Source organism: Coregonus lavaretus (assembly GCF_964263955.1).
Source record: "Coregonus lavaretus genome assembly, chromosome: 1".
Lineage (NCBI taxonomy): Eukaryota > Metazoa > Chordata > Actinopteri > Salmoniformes > Salmonidae > Coregonus > Coregonus lavaretus.
The window spans coordinates 78,889,626-78,916,801 of NC_139988.1; the positions used below are offsets into that span (position 1 = coordinate 78,889,626).

The following is a 27,176-nucleotide window of genomic DNA, read 5'->3' on the forward strand; positions in this document are numbered from 1 at the left end:
AGGCCTGATGTATTTATCGAGTGGCGCAGCGGTTTAAGGCACTGCATCTCAGTGCTTGAGGCGTCACTACAGACGCCCTGGTTCGATTCCAGGCTGTATCACAACCGGCCGTGATTGGGAGTCCCATAGGGCGGCGCACAATTAGTCCGGGTTTGGCCGGTGTAGGCCGTCATTGTAAATAAGAATTTGTTCTTAACTGACTTGCCTAGTTAAATAAAGGTAAAATAAAATCTTCACAAAACCTAATGAGCTGACATCCTCCTACTCCCCCCAAAGTATACTTTTATAGACACATTTCACCCTGTTATTAACAACGCAAATGATGCAGTCACAGATGAAAATAAAAACACTTTATTAATCAAAATAACAATCCCAGATTGCCAGCAAATATTTTAAAGTAAACCAAAGAAACGGCACAGCCAAACCCAAAGCAGGGGTGAGAAGGCTGTGCAAAACACACAAACTACAGAAAAAGAATGACAAAACATGAAACATTTAAATATTTACAGAACAAACAAGACTAACAAATGCAGTGCACTAAGAGTAGTAATAACTTAATAGTGGGTTTTGCATTGTGTTGCAATGCAGGTGAACGTTTGCATGTCTGAATATGTCAAATGTTTTCTTAAGTGTGAGAACTAACAACTTATCAGCTGTCTCATTTCTTTTAATTAAAATGTTGAGACGCCCCAAATGTATTTCCTGCTAAAGTATTAGTTCTGCATGAAACATTTTATTAAAAGCAATGTATTTTACTTGGCTCCCCTCTGAGGTTAGTGATGACAAGAACAATGAAAGTTATGTGGATGAATAAGAACATAGGTCATTCTCATCATTGCAGCAACTTAGTTATTTCCCCCCCTTTACTGTAGATCTCACAAATGTACTCAAATTCTCCTTCAAACAGCCATCTCTGCCGCATTCAATTGACTAATTATCTTGTTTGTTAGGGGTACATGCTAAAACACAATTTTTGACCCCAATAAAACACAAGTTCAGATAATAGCACTTTAACAGTCCAATAACCTTTGTTCTCAAAACCCACAACAAAGGCATTCGAAAACAAGGTGCTCACTTCACACATTCTTCTTGTCAGTTCGATTCAATTGATTTACTTCTCTAACGACACAAACGTATGACCGTAAACTATTGCAGCTGACAACTAGGCTATTCATCAACTGAATCTTGTCCATTGCTTCAGGTAACTATCAAATAGAATGACAACATTCCCAAGTTACTCTTTCAAAGGCTACCACTCTGCAATTACTGGACAGCCATACTGCTTATCTCTGTCACCTTACAAGAAAACCAACCAACCTAATGTTAATGACAGTAAAGATGGGTGCATTTGATTAGTAATTAACAGGTGACACTTCCACAGGGTTGCAGTTCATACAGTAGTTCCTGCAAAGATGGCCTACCACAATCAGTATTGTGATTTTCCCTGGCCTGTAACATTCCTGCAATGTGGTTACAGGCACAACACATGGTGTGTGATGCAATAAGGGAGTAGACCTAAGATGATATGAAGCCAGACCTCTAACCTATCTTATTCTGGAGAGTATGAGAAAGTGTGGAAACAAAAAAATTACCAGAAGAGCTCATCCTTAAACCTGCGGCAGAGGGATAGCCAGAGACACGGCACGACGCATACAGCCAAGCCTTAGAAGGACAAATTACAGTGCTATGTATTGATATACAGAAGCTGGTACATTTGTAATGCAGTGTGTGCCTTCTTCCTCAGCGCCCCGTCTCCTATACTCGTCAAGCTCCACCATCATGGCTAGCCCAAGAATACTCTCCAAGCCTCTCTTTTTTTGTGTTCCAGTGTCCTAGTTCTACATCAGTCTCAATGACATTGGCCAATCAAAAAACGGTGGTATTTGTAATACAAACACATTTTGAATGAGTGCAGACTACCAAGACATTTGCCTAGAAAACAAGTGAAGTGAACCATACAAATTTGGTTAGTATCGGCGGTATAAGATAATGGTATCCCAGATGATGGACTTGCTTTTTATCTCAAGTTTCTCTTGGCTTTCCTCTTTACATGTGAAACTTCTACTTACTCCAGAAACACACTCCACCAATTACTTCAAGGCCCAAGCAAGAAATCTGGTTTAACAATCTGTTCAACGCTGACTAACAATTGGCCGGAATTTACACCCCAATTCATGTTGACTAAATGTTTGTTTTTCTTCAACTCCACTTCACTTGATACCAGTCCCTTCACTTCACAACATGATTTATCGGCTTCCTCTACACTGGCCTGGTGCCATAGGATCCAGAGAAGCCTTTGAACCCCTTATTTTCCTTGTTCATTCCTTTTTTCCACCTAAACAATGAAAATTCAGTACTCAAATGAAGAACCGCTTCAAAGTCGTTTTCCAGAGAAAACGCAGGAACCCCCACCCAAAAAAAAAAAAAAAAAACGAATGCAGGAAGAGTAGTCAACAACGCTATTTTTCTCCTCACAAGAATCTTCTCAAAGAAAAAAAGACATCTCTTGCGTCTGCAGAATTCGTTCTTAGTGATTTTTGCTAAATGAAAGAAAAGGCAGCAGCTTCCTCCTCACTTCTTTTTGTCCTTTTGTTTCTTGTCGGGCTTACGGGTCTGCTGATCTGTCATGCTGCGTGGCATTATCAGAACGCTGCCGTCGGCGCTGTACTGGAGCGAGTACTCGCTGGGGGGGTAGGGCCGGCCCTCCTCATCCCGAAGCTGGGTGAACACTTCCTGGTAGAGGCTTTGCACTTTCTGCTTCATCTGACGGATGGAGCGAATGAACTCCATCTTCTCCTTCAGAAGCCGCGCCTTGTCACGACGCATGTCGTGCACCCCTTGCTCCAGGTTGACGATGGTATCCAGCTTGCGCTTCCGGCAGTTCTGGGCCGCCATCTTGTTCTTGCCACGTCTACGAATGTCGCGAACGAGGGCCAGTTGGGCCTCGCTCAGGTGGTGCTTGGACAGAAGCTCGTTGAACTCCTCCACAGGCAGATTGATGATCTTCTCATTTGAGAAGGGGATCTTCATGGCCCGAGCCCGGCGCTCGTCGCGACTCGACTGTTTGTCCAGGAAGTCCTGTTGGGGCTGAAGCTTTGACTGCTTCTCGCGGCCCATTTTCTTGCCAGTGGGAATCGGTAGCTCTGGGTGTTCATCAAACGATGAAGACAGAGGTAAGTTGTAGGTGTGATTGTGGTTGATGTTGTCGAGCTGAGGGAGCCCGTGGAATTGGGAGGGGTCCTGGTAGCTCATGCGGCAGAGCTTGTTGAATTCGGGCTGGTAGCCCCCCACAGCACCTTCTTCTGGTTCCACGGTGGCTGACTCAGAGTCAGTGCTGTATCCCACAGCCCCTTCCTCTGAGAAGGTGGCAGAGGTGGAGGAGGAGGCGGCAGAGGAGCAGGAGGTCTCAGAGCTGCTCGGGGAGACCGGGCTGTGACTGGAGTCCAGGGAGAGGCCTGAGTCTGAGTCGAGTTCATCCTCCAACTGAGAGGCCTGGGCCTGGCTGAAGCCCTCCTCCATCGCCAGGTCCAGCAGGCTGATCTCATCCAGCATAGACTCCTCCAGCAGACTGCTGAAGGGGTCAGGCAACACTGGGGTCGAAGTGATGTTGTTGGTGCTGTTTAGAGGTGGTGGGAGAAAGAGTCCAGTCAGGTTGGTGGCTCCAAATGTAGAGTTGACGTTGGAGGAGTTGGAGCTGGAGGACATTCTAAGCAAGGGGGGGCGTGGGGTGCTAGTGCCATCAATCTCTGAATTGAAAAGCGTGGGGAAATCCTGGCTGCAGCTAGGGAGGGAGGCCTGGTGAAGGCTGACATCTTGGTGGATAAGGTTGGAGGAGCTAATAAGTCCAAAGCTTTCAACCGAGCCTGACTCGGTTGTGCTGCCACTGGAATTGGCACTGTTGGAAGTAGTGCTGAGGAAGGAGTTCTCGGAGGTGTTGTTAACCTCCATTTCCTTCAAAGAGAAAAACCTGGTTAGAGAACATCTAATAACAAACGAACCAGTTGTGATTAAAGCGCAAGTACAAACCTGTAGTTCCATGATAGCCATGATGTCTTGCCACTGCTGCTCCAGGTCCAACTGGGGCACAGGCTGGGGCAACGGGGGAGGCAGTGGCAGCCCCTGAGATGTGGATGGAGCTTCTTCATTGGCCACTGCAAGCTCAGCAGTGACTACAGGGGCTACAAACTGATAACAGATGTTTACCTTAAAAATTATCTCACAAACATGTTGAGATTATAATAGACCATAAAGGCAATCATCCATCTGTAATATCCTGGTTGTTTAACATAATTTAAATTAAGACGCTTCTGTCTCCTGAGACAGCTTGCAAATGTCTTTACCTCAGGAGATTCTTCTCCGAAAGGGAAGGTGGCCTCAAGCAGCCTCAGGCATTCCTGCAGAGACAGTGAGGTCTGAGAGCCAAGGCCTGGGAGCTGGGGGGAGGGGCAGACAGCACAGAGGTCACTCCCTTAACTATCAACTACAGTGGACACAGGATCATGAAAAACACAATCTGTACCCTTAGCTACCTGCTCTGGTATGCTCTCCCCTGTCTCTCCATCCACAGGCTGAGCCTCTTGAAGGTTCACTCCGTTCCTCCAGCTCTCCTGTGCCTCTGCTCCTTCCTCCTTCTCCTCTGGGCTGGGCTTCTCCGCCTCACTCTCCTTCTGGCGGCTGCTGTAGTTGAACACTTCCCGTCCTGCGCCAAGGTCGATATCCTGTCGCCACAGGATGTCAATCAAATCAATGTCCTGAAAAAGACATGTCAGATGAGAAAGATGTTAGGACTACAAAGAAAAGAGCCCTCTTGATTGAGTTGTACACCATCTTGTCTTACACAACTTCATTCTAAATGGATTCAATAGTCAAAGATGGCTTTACCTGTGACACGGTTGGCTTTACATTTTGATATTGTCATCCTCAGATATGTATATCGCCACGTGTTGGCATAAGAAGATTTAAAAGTCGAATCATGTAACTTCAGATCATGTAACTTGAAGCTAAGCCCACTGATTCAACCGTAGCCACTTAATTACCATAAAAGCATGTGATTCCACTCCAGTGGGAGACTGTTCATTTTAAAGCTTTAACAATGGCTTAGTGTTTGGCCCAAAACCACACTGCATCTTGAGTGGTGGTCCTGTGACTATTAGGGGAACGGATTACTCTAATGTAAGAACAGGACATTATAATAATGCAGATTACACAATGCCAGAAATAACTTCCATTTGATTACAATTGTGATTTATCAAGGTTCAGACATACAATAGGTCTATGATAGACAGCTAAATACAGTAAGCACCTAGTAATATATCCCTGTACATTACAATAGAAGTGCCATGCCCCAGCTTGCCCTAGTCTTGTGATCCTGAGTAGAGGTGAGATCATTGCATGCTTTCTTACCTCTTTGGTGAGGTCATCATTGCCCTCCCTGTTGCCCTGCTCCTGGCTGTCCTCGGGGGCCACGGCTCCCAGGGTTCGGTCCTCTCCACTCAGATTGTAGGTGGACTCAGGCGCTCCGCCGCCCCCCCTCATGGCCGGGGCTTCGGAGTTGTTCACGTCCTCCAGGCCGGCCCCATTGTCCAGGGTGATGCTTGGGCTGGGCTGGCTGGCGGCGGACACCACAGTCTCAGGGTCGCGGTGCACCAACCACGTGCTCAGTTCTGGACTGGGCACTGACAGTCGATCTAGCTGGCGCACCTGGTTCAGCAGCCGGCGGGTGGTAAAGAACTGGTCGAGGTCCACACTCTTGGGATGGATGCCATACCCGTCCAGCGTGTTGCGGAGGTTGTGAAACTGCGTCTGGGTGTAGGCCGAGCTGGGGCCTAGGATGATCTCTTGCAGTGGGGGCAGTTGATTGCTCAGGTAGGTGTCCAGGTCCACCCGCACCCCAATGAGACTCAGGAGGATGGTGAACTGAATCAGGCCCTCTGTGAAGTACTTTTTCAGGTAAAGCATTTCTTTACAAAGGAACAAAAAGTGAAAGTAAAAAAATAAGTAAAAAATAAATAAAAACAATGGACAAACTAGAGTTCCGCAATAGTTGATATTGAGATAAAGACTGTGATAAAGAATGAAAAGTATGAAAATTGCAGATATGACAGAAGTGGAGAGGGACTTTTGGAGTTTGCTTAAAATGTGAATAGAATGTAGAGGGTTTCTGTGGTCTTTTATGCGAGTCCAATATCAGTCAAAGGGTGAACTGTTTTCTAGGTCAGGTTTTGGTCTTCCCCATTAGTAAGTCCTCCCATATCTGCACAGAGAGAGAGATCAAGGATAAATAAACCTCATTTTCTTGGTATTGATGCCTTTAAAATGTAATGACAGGATAAAAAAATATGTACTTGTTGAGTAAACAAGTTTAGGTCAACCTGAGCCTGTGTTCTACCATCAAATTTCACTTAGTCATAGAAAAAAGATTACATTACATAATGTCAAAAGAATATGATATGACATAACAGCAGTAGAATGCATCAAACATTGTTCGGGCCAGATGAAATGTGAGTTTGCTTTAGATGTTGAAACAAACAGGCTTTTCCTCGACCATGTACCATGGGCAGTTAGCCACACATGATTTAAGATGTCCAACTGCACTGATATAACCAACATGAATAGCCAAATAAAATGCACACTGAACTCATAACCATAAACCAATCATATGCACTGCCAGTGCAGAGGCAATAAATGAGAGAATAAACCGCCTCACATTCCACATATTTCTATGGGTGAGAACAATTAGAACCCTGCTTCTTAGCAGCAAACCATCACATCTCCACTTTCTAGAGCAGTGGTTTTCAAATCTCTCCTTGGGGACCCCCAGCTGTTCCATGGATTTGATCTATTCTAGAGCAAGCACACCTGATTCCAGATGTCAACTAGTCATAAAACCCTTGATTAGGTTAATCAGGGGAGCTAGTTCAGGGCTACAACAAAATTGTGAACTGGGGGTCCCCGCAGAGAGGTTTAATGGCCACTGTCTCTAGCGGACACACTGTGCCTTAATCCCAATTCAAGATGAAGATCCATTTGACATGCCAACCTGACAATGCAGAACAACAAATCACCTAGCCCAGTGCAGGAATAGATAGTTGTTAAGGTGAAAGAGGGAGGGTCTCTTGGGTTCTCCTCCAGTAGCTACGCTTCAGTCTCCCTCTCATCCATTTTCTTTTCAAGATCTCCAGTTTACCGATGTGTCACTCACACATACACAATTACATTAAATTAATAGCAATAAAAACGATGCATCAGTATATCCATCAATAGTGTTTAAAAGTAGGCAACCTAAAAAATCCTTGCCAGCATCCAACGGCATTTATCGTCCAGACTCCAGTGGGAAGTGTTGATAACACTCACTTCCGCTATCAAGCAACCTCCCTAGCAACAAGTGGCGCATTGACAACAGACAGGCTGGTGAACCACTAACAAACCAAGGATACGATCACAACATGGGATTCTCACACATTTTTCCAATGGGAAAAGATAGGGGCGGGATGTTGATGTGACAGCAACGGGGAAAGAGAAATTGCTAAGATGTAACGTTAGTTAGCTAGCTAACGTAACTGTTACAATGTATTTTAAACAATGTTTTGCATTGCCACTCAAATAAATGTAGACACAAGAAGCAGATAGTCCATCCGCTAACTTTAAATCGTTTGTCAAAAACACTCAAGCACAATTAGCTACAGGCTAACGCAATCTAACGTTCTATAGCTAGCTAGCTAAAACCTATTTTCTACTTACGCGTGAAGATTTTATAAATTTGCCTGTATGCCCACAAGTCGGCCACCTTCTATAACCATTATCTGAATCCAGAAGAGTTCTCTCATATGTTTTATAAGCATTACCCAAAGTCATTATCCACCCTTTCCCTCCATTGAATGGCCCACCATGACTTGCAATATTTCCAATTTGCTAGCTAGCAGCGGCGCGTCTGACGCCAAAACAGGCTTCCCACAGAGCATGCGTAGAATATTCTAGGGCGCATGTTTTCATCACAGCAGTGAAAATCCCCGAATTTAATCCCTGGCTTCACACATGAATTATAGACTTTAGTTAGGCTGAAAAAAAAATAAACTTCATGTCATATTATAGATTTAAAATTGAAATTGAATACAACAATCAGCCCTTTCTATACAATGAGTCAATTTATTTGGGCTATAAACTTCTAAATCATTTGAGAAATAGGATAGGGCTAGGCCTATTAATGATCTAATAATTCACACAGAAAGTGAACAACTGGTTTCACAATTATGCCTAGGCTATTATGCCTGTGTAACAACATGTGTTTTATGTCATGTTTGTTTCTTTACATTTTTCTTTTCCTTTCTATTATTTTCTAATCATCCACTTATTTTAAAGCCCGACTGGTATATTAGTGGAAATTAACGATGCATGATTGTGCTATCTGACTCTTGATGATTACGTGTCAATATAATTAGGTTTATATCTGTCCCTTACTCACAAAAAAAAAGAGGACATAGGCAGTAGGTTAGGTGGATCCATTATCAACTTTCCACTGAAATTATTGTGATGTGTTATCATTTATTTGAATGATAGCTCAATTGGTAGCGCATGGCGCTTGTAGAATATTCTACATGTAAGTACCGCTTGTAACGCCAGGGTAGTGGGTTCGATCCCCGGGACCACCGATACGTAAAAACTGTATGCACACATGACTGTAAGTCGTTTGGATAAAAGCGTCTGCTAAATGGCATATTATGTTATTATTATTACTTGTTTCACCTAAAGGAGAATGGGCTCTATAGGCCAAATGTATATATCTCTTTCTCAAATTGGAGCCTATGTAGTTGTGCACATGCGTATTGGAGACGCTTGTGGAATGACATGACCACGTCAACATCAGATACACCGCAGTGGACGTAGGCTAAACTAATAACGTTGTAAGTACTGCTAAAATGTATTTTTTATGAAAATGACATTTGTGCACAAACAAAAAATGTGTAGCCTAATTTGTGTACTTTTGGCTTTGACAAACTGCTGGATAATCCAGGAGATAAGAGATACAACTTCAAACATAATTTATTTTAACTTGTTAAGAATGTCTTATAAATTGCTCAGAAATATAAACCTTTTGATTGAAACGCATCATAATTTTTGTAGTTAAGGCTTCACATGCACATTCAATTCAAGTCATAGGCTCATAGTTATATGGCTCATTCTATCACAGTGATCACTGCCATATGGACAAATTGTTGTGTGTGCTTTTGTGTGTAGGCCTAAATACACACTTGTTCCTATAATCTGTGTTAGTAATTCCATGGTATATCTGCATATAGGGTAGGTTTACCCCTAGAAATAGAATGAAGGTTAGCCATTATCAGAATCAGAAGCACCTTTTATTTGTCAAGTACATTTACACATACTCAGAATTTTATTTGGCGATATCTGTATGTTGCTGCTAGTGGTAGACAACATTTAGAGACATAATACAGACAGCGGGGTTTAAACAACGTTTACATACAACTAGGTAGAGTGAGCAGCCATCCTGGTTCTGTCAGCAACTCATACTGTCACCCGTGAGAATCGAACCGACAGCCCTGGCGATGCAAGCGCCATGTTCTACCATCTGAGCCACACGGGACCACAAATGTCGTAATGCAATATAGATGACGCCTGTACCATGTTTGACTATGATTGTTTTTAATGAGATAAAAAATCTGCATTTTGTATTATTGTGGAGTGACACTTAATTACATGTTTCTAACTCTACTGTCTGCATGTCTTTACAGTGTTTGCCATGTATCCTGCTCTCTTGTCCAACTATGACTCCGAGTGCCCCCATCCCAAGTTCTGCGATACACTTAGACTCGGAGTCTGAGGCAGTCAGTGCATAACAGAACTTTGGTAGGGGTTAACCCAACAGCGAGGTAGTGGAACAGGAAGAGCAGTCCAGGAGGGTCCAACTTGGTTGAATAACCCAATCTTCATCTCCACACCATCTCCAATTTATGAAGTTTATTGTGATAATGCTCTCTCTGTTGATACATAAAATCATACTTTCATAGGTTTTGTTACTCAAAGAGACCTCCAGTTACCACAGAGACAACAAACGGTATTTGAGTATAGGATAATGACTTTTTGTGAGTGATCATGATAGATGTATGCCACCAGATGGCAAGACAGCACATTTAAAGCAGGCAAAACATCCACCGTTTAATTCACCTTTGTATTAAACGTTTAATTAAGATTGGATTGATACATTCCTCATATCCAGGATGTGGACTAAATGTTGTCGAAAAATATTATTTTTATTACAGTTATCAACTTCAATTTGGCCTGTGCATTGGACAGCATCCATGTTCTTTGTATTTTGTTGCACATACAGTAAGCCATTATAATACACTATGAATACATACTTCTCTTAGTCATTTCTGTGATTTTAATATTTTTTCCCCTCTAAACTATCAATCCACCAGTATTTCAAAGAATGCATCTTCTTTTCAAGAAAATCTGTTTATGAACTATGAATTTGATAGCAAATTTACTGAAACTGTGACGAATTTCTCAGTTACATCACCACACAAGCGTATCCCCTCTGAACAAAATGATTGCTTTGACTGTTTAATGCAATGCATAAATGCATCAAAAATGTATAAAATTATGGTTTGATAGTGTCAATAATTATAATAGAAAGAAAAAGGAATGAAAATACTCTTCCAATTCTTGTTGATAAAATGAAAAGTACTTTTCTGATTATCATCACCCCAAGTGACCAATTAGGTAACATAAGGTACGATGTAACTTTGAGAGGGATACAAATCGTTATCGAATCATTCACGACTACAACGTAACAGTGTCACGTTACGCCTCAGTGCATAAAATCCACAATCCCTCTCTCTGTGTAGGCGATTCTCAGATTGGGGATCGGGCATCAAAGGGGATGTCTCCGAACGCTGGTTCTGGAGTAGAATAACGACAGCAAGCGTCCCCTGCTGCGTTTAACCAGGACACTTTCACTTATCAGTCTTCCCCAATATTTTGAACACGTGCAGTATGCTGGGCACAGTTTTTCTGCAAGGCAATTAATGGAATAGAAATATGAGAAGGAAATCAAAGGCGAAACGGGTCCTTCACTACGAAAGTGAAGGAGATGAAGATGGGGCTCAAAACGTCGATGCAAGCTTTGTAAGAGTAGCCTATTGCCATAAAATGTTTGGATCTAAAAATATGAACAACTGCTGTGAGTTTTTATGAACGTGTTTTAACTTAATCATGCCATAACTGTCTAACAGCATGTGCAGAAAAGAAGAAAACAGATGTACAGTGGGGAGAACAAGTATTTGATACACTGCCGATTTTGCAGGTTTTCCTACTTACAAAGCATGTAAGTAGGAAGTTTTCCTACTTACAAATTCTGTAATTTTTATCATAGGTACACTTCAACTATGAGAGACGGAATCTAAAACAAAAATCCAGAAAATCACATTGTATGATTTTTAAGTAATTAATTTGCATTTATTGCATGACATAAGTATTTGATACATCAGCAAAGCAGAACTTAATATTTGGTACAGAAACCTTTGTTTGCAATTACAGAGATCATACGTTTCCTGTAGGTCTTCACCAGGTTTGCACACACTGCAGCAGGGATTTTGACCCACTCCTCCATACAGACCTTCTCCAGATCCTTCAGGTTTCGGGGCTGTCGCTGGGCAATACGGACTTTCAGCTCCCTCCAAAGATTTTCTTGTGGGTTCAGGTCTGGAGACTGGCTAGGCCACTCCAGGACCTTGAGATGCTTCTTACCGAGCCACTCCTTAGTTGCCCTGGCTGTGTGTTTCGGGTCGTTGTCATGCTGGAAGACCCAGCCACGACCCATCTTCAATGCTCTTACTGAGGGAAGGAGGTTGTTGGCCAAGATCTTGCGATATATGACCACATCCATCCTCCCCTCAATACGGTGCAGTCGTCCTGTCCCCTTTGCAGAAAAGCATCCCCAAAGAATGATGTTTCCACCTCCATGCTTCACGGTTGGGATGGTGTTCTTGGGGTTGTACTCATCCTTCTTCTTCCTCCAAACACGGCAAGTGGAGTTTAGACCAAAAAGCTTTATTTTTGTCTCATTAGACCACATGACCTTCTCCCATTCCTCCTCTGGATCATCCAGATGGTCATTGGCAAACTTCAGACGGGCCTGGACATGCGCTGGCTTGAGCAGGGGGACCTTGCGTGCGCTGCAGGATTTTAATCCATGACGGCGTAGTGTGTTACTAATGGTTTTCTTTGAGACTGTGGTCCCAGCTCTCTTCAGGTCATTGACCAGGTCCTGCCGTGTAGTTCTGGGCTGATCCCTCACCTTCCTCATGATCATTGATGCCCCACGAGGTGAGATCTTACATGGAGCCCCAGACCAAGGGTGATTGACCGTCATCTTGAACTTCTTCCATTTTCTAATAATTACGCCAACAGTTGTTGCCTTCTCATCCAAGCTGCTTGCCTATTGTCCTGTAGCCCATCCCAGCCTTGTGCAGGTCTACAATTGTATCCCTGATGTCCTTACACATGGTCTTGGCCATTGTGGAGAGGTTGGAGTCTGTTTGATTGAGTGTGTGGACAGGTGTCTTTTATACAGGTAACGAGTTCAAACAGGTGCAGTTAATACAGGTAATGAGTGGAGAACAGGAGGGCTTCTTAAAGAAAAACTAACAGGTCTGTGAGAGCCGGAATTCTTACTGGTTGGTAGGTGATCAAATACTTATGTCATGCAATAAAATGCAAATGAATTACTTAAAAATCATACAATGTGATTTTCTGGATTTTTGTTTTAGATTCCGTCTCTCACAGTTGAAGTGTACCTATGATAAAAATTACAGACCTCTACATGCTTTGTAAGTAGGAAAACCTGCAAAATCGGCAGTGTATCAAATACTTGTTCTCCCCACTGTATCTTGATAAAGAGAAAGTCGACGAAAATTCTTCATCCTCAGCCGGCTTCCAGAAGTGGATAAGGGTTTGTTACCTGTACCGTACATACTGTATATCTCCATTGAACAATAGGCGGGTCTTTTTTGGACTGTGTGTGCAGTGTGCATTTATATGTTTTGTTACTTTATGTCACAACTTCAAAGCAGTCATTTTTTATGTGGTCCTGTTATAAAGGGTATCTCATGAAATAGGTTATGAAAGTTACTTGTCAAAGTCTTATTTCAGAGAAAGTTCGCAATGGTAATACAATAGTTAAAACTTTGGATGATAACTGTATACAAACTTTGAAATCCTCAACCCATATTATTTTGACAGGCTTTTGAGCTGGGCAGTCCTAACTTGTACCACCTGAGGGACAGCAATTCCAATACAGAGGTAAGCCTATACACACACAACCCACTCCTGCTGTACAGGTGTGGACAATTTGTGATGTGATGTTATCTTGAACATTCCTTCCAATACCAAACATCCAATACTGCTTTTGCATTGTCATGGCAGGGGTCAGAGTTTCTGCAGTCATACTCAAAGATGAAGCTCATTGCTATGGTGATTTGCATGCAAAGAGAGATAGAAAGCTTGAAAGATCAAATTCAGTGCCTTACAGGTGAGCAGATTAAAATAAATGACTGAAATCCTCTTGAAACTTTACACATTTGATCCAGAGTGAAGTTAAATGTTTAGGACATTTTGTGTGGATCACTCGACAGCATGTGGAGAGCTGTCCAGAAACCTTAAAGCCCTGATAGAAAATACCCAGAGGTGGTCGAATGAGGACAGCAAGACGTCTGTCCAAGCATCACGTCCTAGCCTAACTGTAGGATTTGTCAATGGAGATGCCATGGCCCCAGATTTACTGGCCTGCCCAGCTGGGATGAATGGGCAGCGGGAGAAACAGGCGGCCTTACCCCAGAAACCACACAGGCACCATAGGGATGGACTCTTCACTGAGGTACAGATAAACCACTACACTGATTTTTGGGTCATGTTCAATAGGCACAAAATGGGATTTAAAAAAATATATACAGTGGGGAAAAAAAGTATTTAGTCAGCCACCAATTGTGCAAGTTCTCCCACTTAAAAATATGAGAGAGGCCTGTAATTTTCATCATAGGTACACGTCAACTATGACAGACAAATTGAGATTTTTTTTCTCCAGAAAATCACATTGTAGGATTTTAAATGAATTTATTTGCAAATTATGGTGGAAAATAAGTATTTGGTCACCTACAAACAAGCAAGATTTCTGGCTCTCACAGACCTGTAACTTCTTCTTTAAGAGGCTCCTCTGTCCTCCACTCGTTACCTGTATTAATGGCACCTGTTTGAACTTGTTATCAGTATAAAAGACACCTGTCCACAACCTCAAACAGTCACACTCCAAACTCCACTATGGCCAAGACCAAAGAGCTGTCAAAGGACACCAGAAACAAAATTGTAGACCTGCACCAGGCTGGGAAGACTGAATCTGCAATAGGTAAGCAGCTTGGTTTGAAGAAATCAACTGTGGGAGCAATTATTAGGAAATGGAAGACATACAAGACCACTGATAATCTCCCTCGATCTGGGGCTCCACGCAAGATCTCACCCCGTGGTGTCAAAATGATCACAAGAAAGGTGAGCAAAAATCCCAGAACCACACGGGGGGACCTAGTGAATGACCTGCAGAGAGCTGGGACCAAAGTAACAAAGCCTACCATCAGTAACACACTACGCCGCCAGGGACTCAAATCCTGCAGTGCAAGACGTGTCCTGAGACTCCTTAGACTCCTGAGTGGCGCAGTGGTCTAAGGCACTGCATCGCAGTGCTAACTGTGCCACTAGAGATCCTGGTTCGAATCCAGGCTCTGTCGCAGCCAGCCGCGACCGGGAGACTCATGGGCGGTGCACAATTGGCCCAGCGTCGTCCAGGGTAGGGGAGGGAATAGCCGGCAGGGATGTAGCTCAGTTGATAGAGCATAGCGTTTGCAACGCCAGGGTTGTGGGTTCGATTCCCACGGGGGGCCAGTATAAAAAATAAATAAAAATGTATTCACTAACTGTAAGTCGCTCTGGATAAGAGCGTCTGCTAAATGACTAAAATGTAATGTAAATGTGTCCCCCTGCTTAAGCCAGTACATGTCCAGGCCCGTCTGAAGTTTCCTAGAGTGCATTTGGATGATCCAGAAGAGGATTGGGAGAATGTCATATGGTCAGATGAAACCAAAATATAACTTTTTGGTAAAAACTCAACTCGTCGTGTTTGGAGGACAAAGAATGCTGAGTTGCATCCAAAGAACACCATACCTACTGTGAAGCATGGGGGTGGAAACATCATGCTTTGGGGCTGTTTTTCTGCAAAGGGACCAGGACGACTGATCCGTGTAAAGGAAAGAATGAATGGGGCCATGTATCGTGAGATTTTGAGTGAAAACCTCCTTCCATCAGCAAGGGCATTGAAGATGAAACGTGGCTGGGTCTTTCAGCATGACAATGATCCCAAACACACCGCCCGGGCAACGAAGGAGTGGCTTCGTAAGAAGCATTTCAAGGTCCTGGAGTGGCCTAGCCAGTCTCCAGATCTCAACCCCATAGAAAATCTTTGGAGGGAGTTGAAAGTCCTTGTTGCCCAGCGACAGCCCCAAAACATCACTGCTCTAGAGGAGATCTGCATGGAGGAATGGGCCAAAATACCAGCAACAGTGTGTGAAAACCTTGTGAAGACTTACAGAAAACGTTTGACCTGTATCATTGCCAACAAAGGGTATATAACAAAGTATTGAGAAACTTTTGTTATTGACCAAATACTTATTTTCCACCATAATTTGCAAATAAATTGATAAAAAATCCTACAATGTGATTTTCTGGATGTTTTTTCCTCATTTTGTCTGTCATAGTTGACGTGTACCTATGATGAAAATTACAGGCCTCTCTCATCTTTTTAAGTGGGAGAACATGCACAATTGGTGGCTGACTAAATACTTTTTTCCCCCACTGTATATTTGGAGGAGGTACTACCTGGGCTGGACCTGCCAGAAATAACACGTATTTGAATTTTTCCAATGGAATATTTTGTCTAAAAAAACGAACTAACACCCTGCCTCTTTTGAACTGGTTGGCAGTCTCAAAGTGTTATATATACACATCTTATTTTGTCCTCAGTTCATTACCCCAGAGCTGTTGGAACGCTGCAACACTGGCACGACAGCTCAGAAACTGACCAATGACCTGTTGCGAGGGCTGTATGAGAGGGACTGCCTAGCCTCCCACTCCATCTCAGGGCTGGTGTACAACAAGAAAGCTCAGACCAAACCTGCTCTCCCTCCTGAGGAGATCCAGGCCATACTGAGTAAACAGCCTTTCCCTCAACATACCTTATTGGTAGACTAGACATAATAAAGACAGCACAGAACACTGAGGTTCAGTGGAAAGTTGTATTATTGTTTGAAAAAGGATAGTTGGAATGTCTTAAATAAATATCTACAATCGTTGTAGCCTTTGGTTTTGACTTGCATAATAACTGTATTGTCACTGTTTCCTAACTGTTCCTGACCTAGTTTTCTAACCTTAAACCACCTCTATGAATTGACGTACATGAGAGAAAAAACACGTGTTATGGACCACTGTAATCATTTCTGTTTAAGGGAGTTCCGCATGCAAATGTAAATTTCATGTGACTATTTCCACAGGGATAGTTCAGTATTTTTTTCCTGGAAAGACGGATGCGGAAATTAAAGGGTACATCCGGCAGAAACTGCAGAACGAGGCGAAGAGGCTGAGGAAGATGCCTCCACTGTTGGGTAATATGGATTCCAGCTTTGACCTGCCCTGCCCCAGAACAAGTATTGTTAACATGGATTTTGTCAAGGATCAAAGGTGAAATATCTGATTATGGATAATTGACAAATGCATCGGGTTAGTAATATTATACTTTTTTTCGACTGCTGACATTAGTGAGAGGTTGAAATTTGAATAGGTGATCATGCAGAATGCAAGTTTAACCTCAGTTCAATCAAACATGAATTCAAACTTTGCATTCACCTTGGCCTCTGGTTGCTGCAAGTGCAGCCAGCTCTAGATAAAGCATAATACGGTAGCATATGTGAACTTTATGTCCCTTTATAAATATTAGCCCATTGTCTTTCTATTTTGTATTTTTAATATAATCATTTGCAAGAGATTGGACCTTGCAAAATCAATGCTGAACGAGTGTTAGCACATTCTCAATGCCTTTGAAAATGAACTGTACGATGAGCCCCATGATCAGTTAATGTTTTTTTTAATTTTTTATGACAACCTGATAAATGACTGGATTGAACAAAATAGGTATCTGGCAATTTGTAGTTTTTCCGTTATCCTGCATCATCAAGAAAATACATAAGAAAATATGTTTTGCATATTTTCAAGAGGGTATGTGTGTGCACAGACAATGCCAGCAGAGAGAGCTGGTGAGATGAGAGGCGATCAATGACCAAGGAAGAGTGACAACAGCAGGGGACACTGAGCCAATTGCCTTGGCAACCCTAGTCTTTTGGGCTACAGAGGCCCAACATATGTCCACTCCACTGCAAGAATTATCAGTATGCTAATAATACATTTCAATCAAATATTATTTGTCACATGCTAAGTAAACAACAGGTGTAGACTAACAGTGAAATGCTTACTTACGGGCATCCCAACAATGCAGAGAGAAAGAAAAGAGAAACAATAGAAAAGTAAAACGTAATAAAAAAGGTAATAATATATACACGGGGTACCAGTACCGAGTCGGTGTGCAGGGGTACAAGGTAATTGAGGTAGATAGTAAAGATTCCCTGTCTTAGGTCAGAGCATGGCGTTTGCAACGCCAGGGTTGTGGGTTCGATTCCCACGGGGGGCCAGTATAAAAAAAAAATATATATGTATTCACTAACTGTAAGTCGCTCTGGATAAGAGCGTCTGCTAAATGACTAAAATGTAAATGTAAATGTCAGTTAGGATCACCACTTTATTTTAAGAATGTGAAATGTCAGAATAATAATAGTGAGAATGATTTATTTCAGCTTTTATTTCTTTCATCACATTCCCAGTGGGTCAGACGTTTATATACACTCAATTAGTATTTGGTAGCATTGCCTTTTAATTGTTTAACTTGGGTCAAACATTTCGGGTAGCCTTCCACAAGCTTCCCACAATAAGTTGGGTGGATTTTGTCCCATTCCTCCTGACAGAGCTGGTGTAACTGAGTCAGGTTTGTAGGCCTCCTTGTTCTCACACGCTTTTTCAGTTCTGTCCACACATTTTCTATAGGATTGAGGTCAGGGCTTTGTGATGGCCACTCCAATACCTTGACTTTGTTGTCCTTAAGCCATTTTGCCACAACTTTGGAAGTATGCTTGGGGTCATTGTCCATTTGGAAGACCCATTTGCGACCAAGCTTTAACTTCCTGACTGATGTCTTGAGATGTTGCTTCAATATATCCACATAATTTTCCTTCCTGATGATGCCATTTATTTTGTGAAGTGCACCAGTCCCTCCTGCAGCAAAGCACCCCCACAGCATGATGCTGCCACCCTCGTGCTTCACGGTTGGGATGGTGTTCTTCGGCTTGCAAGCCCCTCCCCCCTTTTTCCTCCAAACATAATGATGGTCATTATGGCCAAACAGTTATATTTTTGTTTCATCAGAACCAGAGGACAAAAAGTACAATCTTTGTCCCCATTTGCAGTTGCAAACCGTAGTCTGGCTTTTTTATGGCGGTTTTGGAGCAGTGGCCTCTTCCTTGCTGAGTGGCCTTTCAGGTTATGTCGATATAGGACTCGTTTTACTGTGGATATAGATACTTTTGTACCTGTTTCCTCCAGCAACCTCACAAGGTCCTTTGCTGTTGTTCTGGGATTGATTTGCCTTCTTTTCGCACCAAAGTACTTTCATCTTTAGGAGACAGAACGCGTCTCCTTCCTGAGCGGTATGACGGCTGCGTGGTCCCAAGGTGTTTATACTTGCGTACAGATGAACGTGGTACCTTCAGGCGTTTGGAAATTGCTCCCAAGGATGAACCAGACTTGTGGAGGTCTACAATTTTTTTTCTGAGGTCTTGGCTGATTTCTTTAGATTTTCCAATGATGTCAAGCAAAGAGGCACTGAGTTTGAAGGTAGGCCTTGAAATACATCCACAGATACACCTCCTATTGACTCAAATGATGTACATTAGCCTATCAGAAGCTTCTAAAGCCATGACATAATTTTCTGGAATTTTCCAAGCTGTTTAAAGGCACAGTCAACTTAGTGTATGTAAACTTCTGACCCACTGAAACTGTGATACAGTGAATTATAAGTGAAATAATCTGTCTGTAAACAATTGTTGGAAAAATTACTTTTGTCATGCACAAAGTAGATGTCCTAACCGACTAGCCAAAACTATAGTTTGTTAACAAGAAATTTGTGGAGTGGTTGAAAAACGAGTTTTAATGTCTCCAACCTAAGTGTATGTAAACTTCCGACTTCAAATGTATAACTAGGAATAAAGTGATTAGGAAACTGGATAGATAATAAATGGTAGCAGCAGTGTGTGAGGAGTCAAAAAAAAGTTTGTGGAGAAAGGGCCAATGCAGATAGTTTGTGTAGCTATATCATGAAGCTGATTAAACAGCATGATCATTACACAGGTGCACCTTGTGCTGGGGACAATAAAAGGCCACTCTAAAATGTGCAGTTTTGTCACAAAACAGTGCCACAGATGTCTCAAGTTTTGAGGGAGCATGCAATTGGCATGCTGACTGCAGGAATGTCGACCAGAGATGTTGCCAGAGAATTTAATGTTAATTTCTCTACCATAAGCCACCTCCAACGTCGTTTTAGAGAATTTTGAGGTACGTCCAAAGATGCTCTCAATGGTACAGCTGTAGATGACAAATATTTTCAGCCTCCAGTGGGAAGAGGTGTTGTCGTGCCCTCTTCACGGCTGTGTTGGTGTGTGTCAACCATGATAGATCCTTAGTGATGTGGACACAGAGGAACTTGAAGCTCTTGTCCCGCTCAGCCCTCCGTTTCCTGTAGTACACGATCAGCTCCTTTCTCTTGCTGACATTGAGGGAGAGTTTGTTGTCCTGGCACCACACTGCCAGGTCTTTCACCTCCTCCTTATAGGCTGTTTTATCATCGTCGGTGATCAAGCCTACCATCGTCGTGTCGTCAGCAAACTTAATGGTGTTGGAGTCAATAATCAAACTTGACTAGCTAACAAGAAACTTCTAACATATCTACAGTGGGGGAAAAAAGTATTTAGTCAGCCACCAATTGTGCAAGTTCTCCCACTTAAAAAGATGAGAGAGGCCTGTAATTTTCATCATAGGTACACGTCAACTATGACAGACAAAATGAGGAAAAAACATCCAGAAAATCACATTGTAGGATTTTTAATGAATTTATTTGCAAATTATGGTGGAAAATAAGTATTTGGTCAATAACAAAAGTTTCTCAATACTTTGTTATATACCCTTTGTTGGCAATGATACAGGTCAAACGTTTTCTGTAAGTCTTCACAAGGTTTTCACACACTGTTGCTGGTATTTTGGCCCATTCCTCCATGCAGATCTCCTCTAGAGCAGTGTTGTTTTGGGGCTGTCGCTGGGCAACACAGACTTTCAACTCCCTCCAAAGATTTTCTATGGGGTTGAGATCTGAAGACTGGCTAGGCCACTCCAGGACCTTGAAATGCTTCTTACGAAGCCACTCCTTCATTGCCCGGGCGGTGTGTTTGGGATCATTGTCATGCTGAAAGACCCAGCCACGTTTCATCTTCAATGCCCTTGCTGATGGAAGGAGGTTTTCACTCAAAATCTCACGATACATGGCCCCATTCATTCTTTCCTTTACACGGATCAGTCGTCCTGGTCCCTTTGCAGAAAAACAGCCCCAAAGCATGATGTTTCCACCCCCATGCTTCACAGTAGGTATGGTGTTCTTTGGATGCAACTGAGCATTCTTTGTCCTCCAAACACGACGAGTTGAGTTTTTACCAAAAAGTTATATTTTGGTTTCATCTGACCATATGACATTCTCCCAATCCTCTTCTGGATCATCCAAATGCACTCTAGGAAACTTCAGACGGGCCTGGACATGTACTGGCTTAAGCAGGGGGACACGTCTGGCACTGCAGGATTTGAGTCCCTGGCGGCGTAGTGTGTTTCTGATGGTAGGCTTTGTTACTTTGGTCCCAGCTCTCTGCAGGTCATTCACTAGGTCCCCCCGTGTGGTTCTGGGATTTTTGCTCACCTTTCTTGTGATCATTTTGACCCCACGAGGTGAGATCTTGCGTGGAGCCCCAGATCGAGGGAGATTATCAGTGGTCTTGTATGTCTTCCATTTCCTAATAATTGCTCCCACAGTTGATTTCTTCAAACCAAGCTGCTTACCTATTGCAGATTCAGTCTTCCCAGCCTGGTGCAGGTCTACAATTTTGTTTCTGGTGTCCTTTGACAGCTCTTTGGTCTTGGCCATAGTGGAGTTTGGAGTGTGACTGTTTGAGGTTGTGGACAGGTGTCTTTTATACTGATAACAAGTTCAAACAGGTGCCATTAATACAGGTAACGAGTGGAGGACAGAGGAGCCTCTTAAAGAAGAAGTTACAGGTCTGTGAGAGCCAGAAATCTTGCTTGTTTGTAGGTGACCAAATACTTATTTTCCACCATAATTTGCAAATAAATTCATTAAAAATCCTACAATGTGATTTTCAGGATTTTTTTCTTCTCAATTTGTCTGTCATAGTTGACGTGTACCTATGATGACAATTACAGGCCTCTCTCATCTTTTTAAGTGGGAGAACTTGCACAATTGGTGGCTGAATAAATACTTTTTCCCCCCACTGTATTTCCATGAAATTGAGATATTGGTCTACTAATGTGGGATTCTCGTCTCCATTGGATTCTTCTGGGGAATTTCTTAATGGGAACTGTACACACTGCTTATCACCACCATCATCATCTAGGATATTTGCATGAAAATAACATACAGTTGAAGTCGGAATTTACATACACTTAGGTTGGAGTCATTAAAACCAGTTTTTCAACCACTCCACAAATGTCTTGTTAACAAACTATAGTTTTAGCAAGTCGGTTAGGACATCTACTTTGTGCATGACACAAGTCATTTTTCCAACACTTTACAGACAGATTATTTCACTTATAATTCACTGTATCACAATTCCAGTGGGTCAGAAGTTTACATACACTAAGTTGACTGTGCCTTTAAACAGCTTGGAAAATTCCAGAAAATGATGTCATGGCTTTAGAAGCTTCTGAAAGGCTAATTGACATCATTTGAGTCTCAATTTGTCTGTCATAGTTGACGTGTACCTATGATGAAAATTACAGGCCTCTCTCATCTTTTTAAGTGGGAGAACTTGCACAATTGGTGGCTGACTAAATACTTTTTTTCCCCACTGTATACTATGAGGTTGGAATAATACTGTGAAAGCCCTGACCTCGATCCTATAGAAAATGTGTGGGCAGGACTGAAAAAGCGTGTGCGAGCAAGGAGGCCTACAAATCTGACTCAGTTACATCAACTCTGTCAGGAGGAATGGGCCAAAATTCACCCAACTTATTGTGGGAATCTTGTGGAAGGCTGCCTGAAACATTTGACCCAAGTTAAACAATTTAAAGGCAATGCTACCAAATACTAATTGAGTGTATGTAAACTTCTGACCCACTGGGAATGTGATGAAATAAATAAAAGCTGAAATAAGTCACTCTCTCTACTGTTATGACATTTTACATTCTTAAAATAAAGTGGTGATCCTAACTGACCTAAGACAGGGAAAATCTTACTAGCATTAAATGTCAGGAATTGTGAAAAACTGAGTTTAAATGTATTTGGCTAAGGTGTATGTAAACTTCCGGATTCAACTGTATGCATCTATATTGGGACACAGTGCAGATCATTTCAACAATACTGACTCAGCCTCAGTGTTACCCGTAGGTGGTGTGCTTTGTTTGTGTGATATCAAAAGAAACCCCTCTAAGGCACCGTCACAGAATGTGTTATTAGTCCCATGTAAACCATCTACCCTCCTCTCCCTCCCTTTTATCCCTCTTGAGATTCAATGATACTGGCCATTAGCCTCTCAATCTTGCGGTCGTCATGAGTTTTGGGAGTGTGATTATGCAGCTAGCTGCCTAGGGGTGAAAAGGAGATCACAACATGTTAGAATCTGAGGCTGTGGTAACATAAGAGCTCCAGCAGAAAGCTGAGGTTTAGATCAAGAATTGTGTAACGGTAGGGGGAGTTGGCATTGTGCTTCTTATTCAGGTGCAGACTGTGTTCTTATTTCTGTTTCACATCTACTATCTTGCCTAGCAACATTAGGAGCTGTTTAAAACAGGTGCAACAATGCCAGTGTATTATTTGAAGAGTTGTTTACAGCAGATCATGATTCATAACACAACACACCTTTACATCAAATCAGACATTTATTTTTTCTAGGGAGCGATGACAATGATACAAATCTGGGTGAACTCCAACAGCTACACATTGACTCCCATTAGGTTGACAGGCCGGTTGTTGTAGCGTTTTGAAATGTCCGCTTCGATCTGTAAAACACACCACAAATCACAGTTCAGGTGGGTCCCACACTTACCCGTCCTCATTGTAATCTACCAGACAGACAGACATACAAGAGAGACAGTACCAGTTTGTGGAGCTGGTGGGTGCGTTGAGCCAGCAGGTCGATGCGGGGCTCCAGGGTGGCCTGCTCTTCCAGAGCTTCCTGTCTCTTCTCGGCCAGTGTGGCCCGCTTCAGCACGAGGATGTCTGCCTGCTTCAGTTTCTGCCTCAGGACCTCCGAGACACGCTCCACATACCTGGGACAGACACACACTGCTTCAGCATGGCGAGTTCCCCTGAATACCCTTTACAAGGAACCAGCTAATGGCATTACTGGTTGTTGTAGAGGTCTGAGAAGATGGTGATAAAGATGTTGTGGCGAAGACTCACCGTGGCGAGGCCTGGATCATGAAGAGGTGCTGCATCCGTAGGTTGGTCAGTCGGTCCAGCAGGTGGCGCACTTCGGCCAGCATCTCCTGGACGCGCTGGCAAGTCTGCCCCTGGATGATGGAGGGGGCCAGCTGGAACTGGCACATGGCCACCACATTGCCCTCCTCTCCCATTTCACTCAGCCGCTGGCTCAGAAACACCTCCAACTGCCCAACACACATCCACACTGGCTCAGTCTGGGCGCTCATCTCCAGTCAGTAAACAACCGTGGGCCAAGACCAACTCACCATGTACATTGCAATCTTATGACGGAAAAAGGTAATACTATGCACTTCAATACAATGCATTTCAAAGCATAATCTGATAAATGCACAATTACAGTGTTCTTATACAACACCAGAGGGTTGTGTGTTAGAGCCTACTGGTTACCTACCTCCATCAGCTCGTCGATGTACTGGCTGCGGGTCTGTGGGGTCTCCAATATAGACAGAGCATCCTCCCCCCTGGCCACACCCTCAGGACCTGGACACATGACACGACCATAGATTACGGTCACATTTCACATTCTTAATGTGCTGCTACCATGTGGAAGACACATTGCACAGTATAATTTAGCTATTTTGTTTTGTCTATAGCTACAGGTATAAAAAGGTAAGAATACTCACAGTCCGTGCCCATATCTAAGATCTCAATTTCTATAGGGGTTTCACTCTCTCCCCAATCAATGACACCTGCATCTGTGTCCTATGGAGAAAAAACACACATATTAAGACATAAGGCATCTTGTGGATGCACAAAGACGATTAGAAAGTAAGTAAGAAAATAGAGAGTAAGATTCATGGCAAACAAAAAAACTTTCATACAGAAATGTATGAAGACCAAAATGTACGTTCTCTCTTAACTCTTACCTCAGAGCCAGGCTCCAGGCTGATGCCCCAGTCCACTCCTCCATCCTCCACCGTGATCACATCCTGTGTCCCTTCTGCCCCTGTCCCACCCCCCAGGTCACCCCAGTCAATCTGAGTGGACATAGAGACACAGACACACACCGTCAGCATGACATCTTACTATAACGATGAATCGTGTGTGAATTTAGTTAAGATGATATTGTCAAATGCCCTAAAAGTATTTCACACTAGTTTTAAGATGCAGCCCGGACACTACCATCCTTTAGACCGACTTATAATGATAGTGAGTGTGTAAGATCAACAAACCGTTTCCTCTGTGACCGTATCAGGGGGCGCCTCCTCCATTACAGGCCTCTCAATGACCAATGGTGCTTTTCCTGTTCGCCACTCATAGAACGTGGGGTTACCTCCCTTTTGGGCGAAAGTCAGCATGGGCAGCACTGGCTCATCCCTGTGGCAGGACGACAGACTCTTCCTCAACAACTGATGCCATTCAAAAAGACGTACCCAGCAAGGCCCTGTGTTTTTCCACAGAACATGGAAGGGATTTCACACTCACCAGTCACAGAGAAAGTTTGTGAAGGCTGTGTAAAGTTGGATTTGCTCCTCTAGCTTGGCTGTGTCCCTCCCCACTTCCCCAAGAGTTGTTGGTAGATCCTTCACCAGAGCCTGCAGCTCCCGAGCCACATTTTCCCCCTGGGAGAGAAATAAATTGTCAGCCAGACATGGGGAAAGTGTACCATTTAAAATACAGAATATCACACAGTACCCTCCTTGCCTTGAGCTATGGATCAGTGTACCTATGCATCAGCGTAACACTGAGCATATGTTGTACCTCTGTTTTCACCACATGCATACCACAGCGTTTCACTCTGTGTGTCCTCACCGTGATGCCGTACTGCTTGCAGCCTGCGTAGAAGCGCTCCCTCAGGTCCGCGGCTGAGCTCTGGCACTCAGTCTCTCTCCGGCTCAACTCCTGCTGAAGCTGCTGGGCCTTGGCTACCTGCTTCCTCAGGGCAGGTCCCTCATAGCTCACAGTGCGGCTCAACAGGCTGGCCACCTCCGCTGCGTCACACAACAGGGAAGAGTCAATACTCAAGTCACACTCAAGTCTCACCAGTCTATATCCAAACCTTAGTTCATTCATCCTCCATCAGTGTTCCTCCATCCCGGTCTTGAGCATGGACCCACAGGGTACTGAGGCTTTAATTCCAGCCCAGTGTTACGAAAAAACTCAATTCCACTAAATTACAAATCATTCAACTCTTGATTAGTTGAATTTGATGTGTTGGTGCTGGGCTGAAGAAAAAAAAGCCTGCACACCCTGTGGATGGATCCCCACGACCAGGATAGAGGAACACTATTTCACCTCATACTTACATTTTACATTTTACATTTTAGTCATTTAGCAGACGCTCTTATCCAGAGCGACTTATAGTTAGTGAGTGCATACATGTAATCGAACCCACAACCCTGGCGTTGCAAACGCCACGCTCTACCAACTGCGCTTCATCCCTGCCGGCCATTCCCTCCCCTACCCTGGACAACGCTGGGCCAATTGTGCACCGCCCCATGGGTCTCCCGATCGCGGCCGGCTATGACAGAGTCTGGATTCGAACCAGGATCTCTAGTGGCACAGCCTTAGACCACTGCGCCACTCGGGAGGTTACCCAAGTAAACATTGTCTGCCTCATAGAGGGACACTATTTAATCTCATACTTACCCAAGTATACATTGTCTGCCTCATAGTGGGACACTATTTCATGTCATACTTACCCAAGTAAACATTGTCTGCCTCATAGAGGGACACTATTTCATGTAATACTTACCCAAGTAAACATTGTCTGCCTCATAGAGGGACACTATTTAATCTCATACTTACCCAAATAAACATTGTCTGCCTCATAGAGGGACACTATTTCTTGCCAGTCCTGCAGCAACAAAACAGAGCACACTGGTTTGTAGATGGCTAAACAGCACACTTGGGGGATAAACAATGACAAAAACAAAAACAACTGTCAGACATTGTATGTCACTTCACCTTCATCCTCTGAGAGGAGTATCTGCCAAATATGTTCTTGGAGGAGGCCTCAGTCCCCCTCAGGATGTCCACTATCCTCAAGCAGTGGAAGTAGTGGATGTCTGCAATAACAATGGACATAAAAATTAAATTTAACTCAGTACTATTATATTTTGGTATGTCAATGGCAAGAACCAGACATCTGCGTTTGTCTGAATAGTCGCTGTGGAGCAGTCTGGAGAGTGGGGGACTTACAGGACCCTGAGAGAAGCTCCTTGATCTCCTCGTTCTCTGGCATGTCCTGCATCGCAGCGTTGATCTTCTCCCGGATGCTCATTACAGCACTCTGCCA

General features: G+C 43.3%; 2 protein-coding genes across 2 annotated transcripts in view; both read right to left on the reverse strand.

Moving 5' to 3' along the window:
* Window positions 1-335: 335 nt before the first annotated feature.
* On the reverse strand, window positions 336-6,170 carry LOC311128236 (endoplasmic reticulum membrane sensor NFE2L1-like). The gene is made up of 5 exons (XM_084160272.1): window positions 5,404-6,170; window positions 4,530-4,751; window positions 4,341-4,433; window positions 4,027-4,185; window positions 336-3,951 (listed from the first exon to the last, which is right to left on the reverse strand). Exons 1-5 carry the CDS (start codon window positions 5,956-5,958, stop codon window positions 2,572-2,574), a joined length of 2,409 nt encoding a protein of 802 aa, XP_084016398.1. The 5' UTR covers window positions 5,959-6,170; the 3' UTR covers window positions 336-2,571.
* Window positions 6,171-23,354: 17,184 nt separating this feature from the next.
* The window catches only part of cdk5rap3 (CDK5 regulatory subunit associated protein 3), a 4,577-nt gene continuing 755 nt past the window's right edge, over window positions 23,355-27,176 (reverse strand). Inside the window, exons 3-14 of the mRNA XM_084160784.1 lie at window positions 27,080-27,176; window positions 26,846-26,946; window positions 26,687-26,735; window positions 25,691-25,869; window positions 25,364-25,500; window positions 25,111-25,255; window positions 24,805-24,915; window positions 24,562-24,640; window positions 24,330-24,418; window positions 23,897-24,102; window positions 23,592-23,763; window positions 23,355-23,493 (exon numbers count right to left, since the gene is read on the reverse strand). The exon at window positions 27,080-27,176 is cut by the window's right edge and continues 35 nt beyond it. Of these exons, the coding sequence (XP_084016910.1) occupies window positions 23,428-23,493; window positions 23,592-23,763; window positions 23,897-24,102; window positions 24,330-24,418; window positions 24,562-24,640; window positions 24,805-24,915; window positions 25,111-25,255; window positions 25,364-25,500; window positions 25,691-25,869; window positions 26,687-26,735; window positions 26,846-26,946; window positions 27,080-27,176 (1,431 nt within the window). The 3' untranslated portion in view covers window positions 23,355-23,427. The remainder of the gene's footprint in view (window positions 23,494-23,591; window positions 23,764-23,896; window positions 24,103-24,329; window positions 24,419-24,561; window positions 24,641-24,804; window positions 24,916-25,110; window positions 25,256-25,363; window positions 25,501-25,690; window positions 25,870-26,686; window positions 26,736-26,845; window positions 26,947-27,079) is intronic.

Bases quoted from the DNA above. Each gene is read 5' to 3' on its own strand.
- LOC311128236 (XM_084160272.1), bottom strand. From the start codon at position 5,958: ATGCTTTACCTGAAAAAGTACTTCACAGAGGGCCTGATTCAGTTCACC. The intron at 4,434-4,529 runs GTAGCTAAGGGT...CCCTCCCCCCAG, and splicing joins GGGAGAGCATACCAGAGCAG to CTCCCAGGCCTTGGCTCTCA. The intron at 4,186-4,340 runs GTAAAGACATTT...ATCTGTTATCAG, and splicing joins TCGGAGAAGAATCTCCTGAG to TTTGTAGCCCCTGTAGTCAC.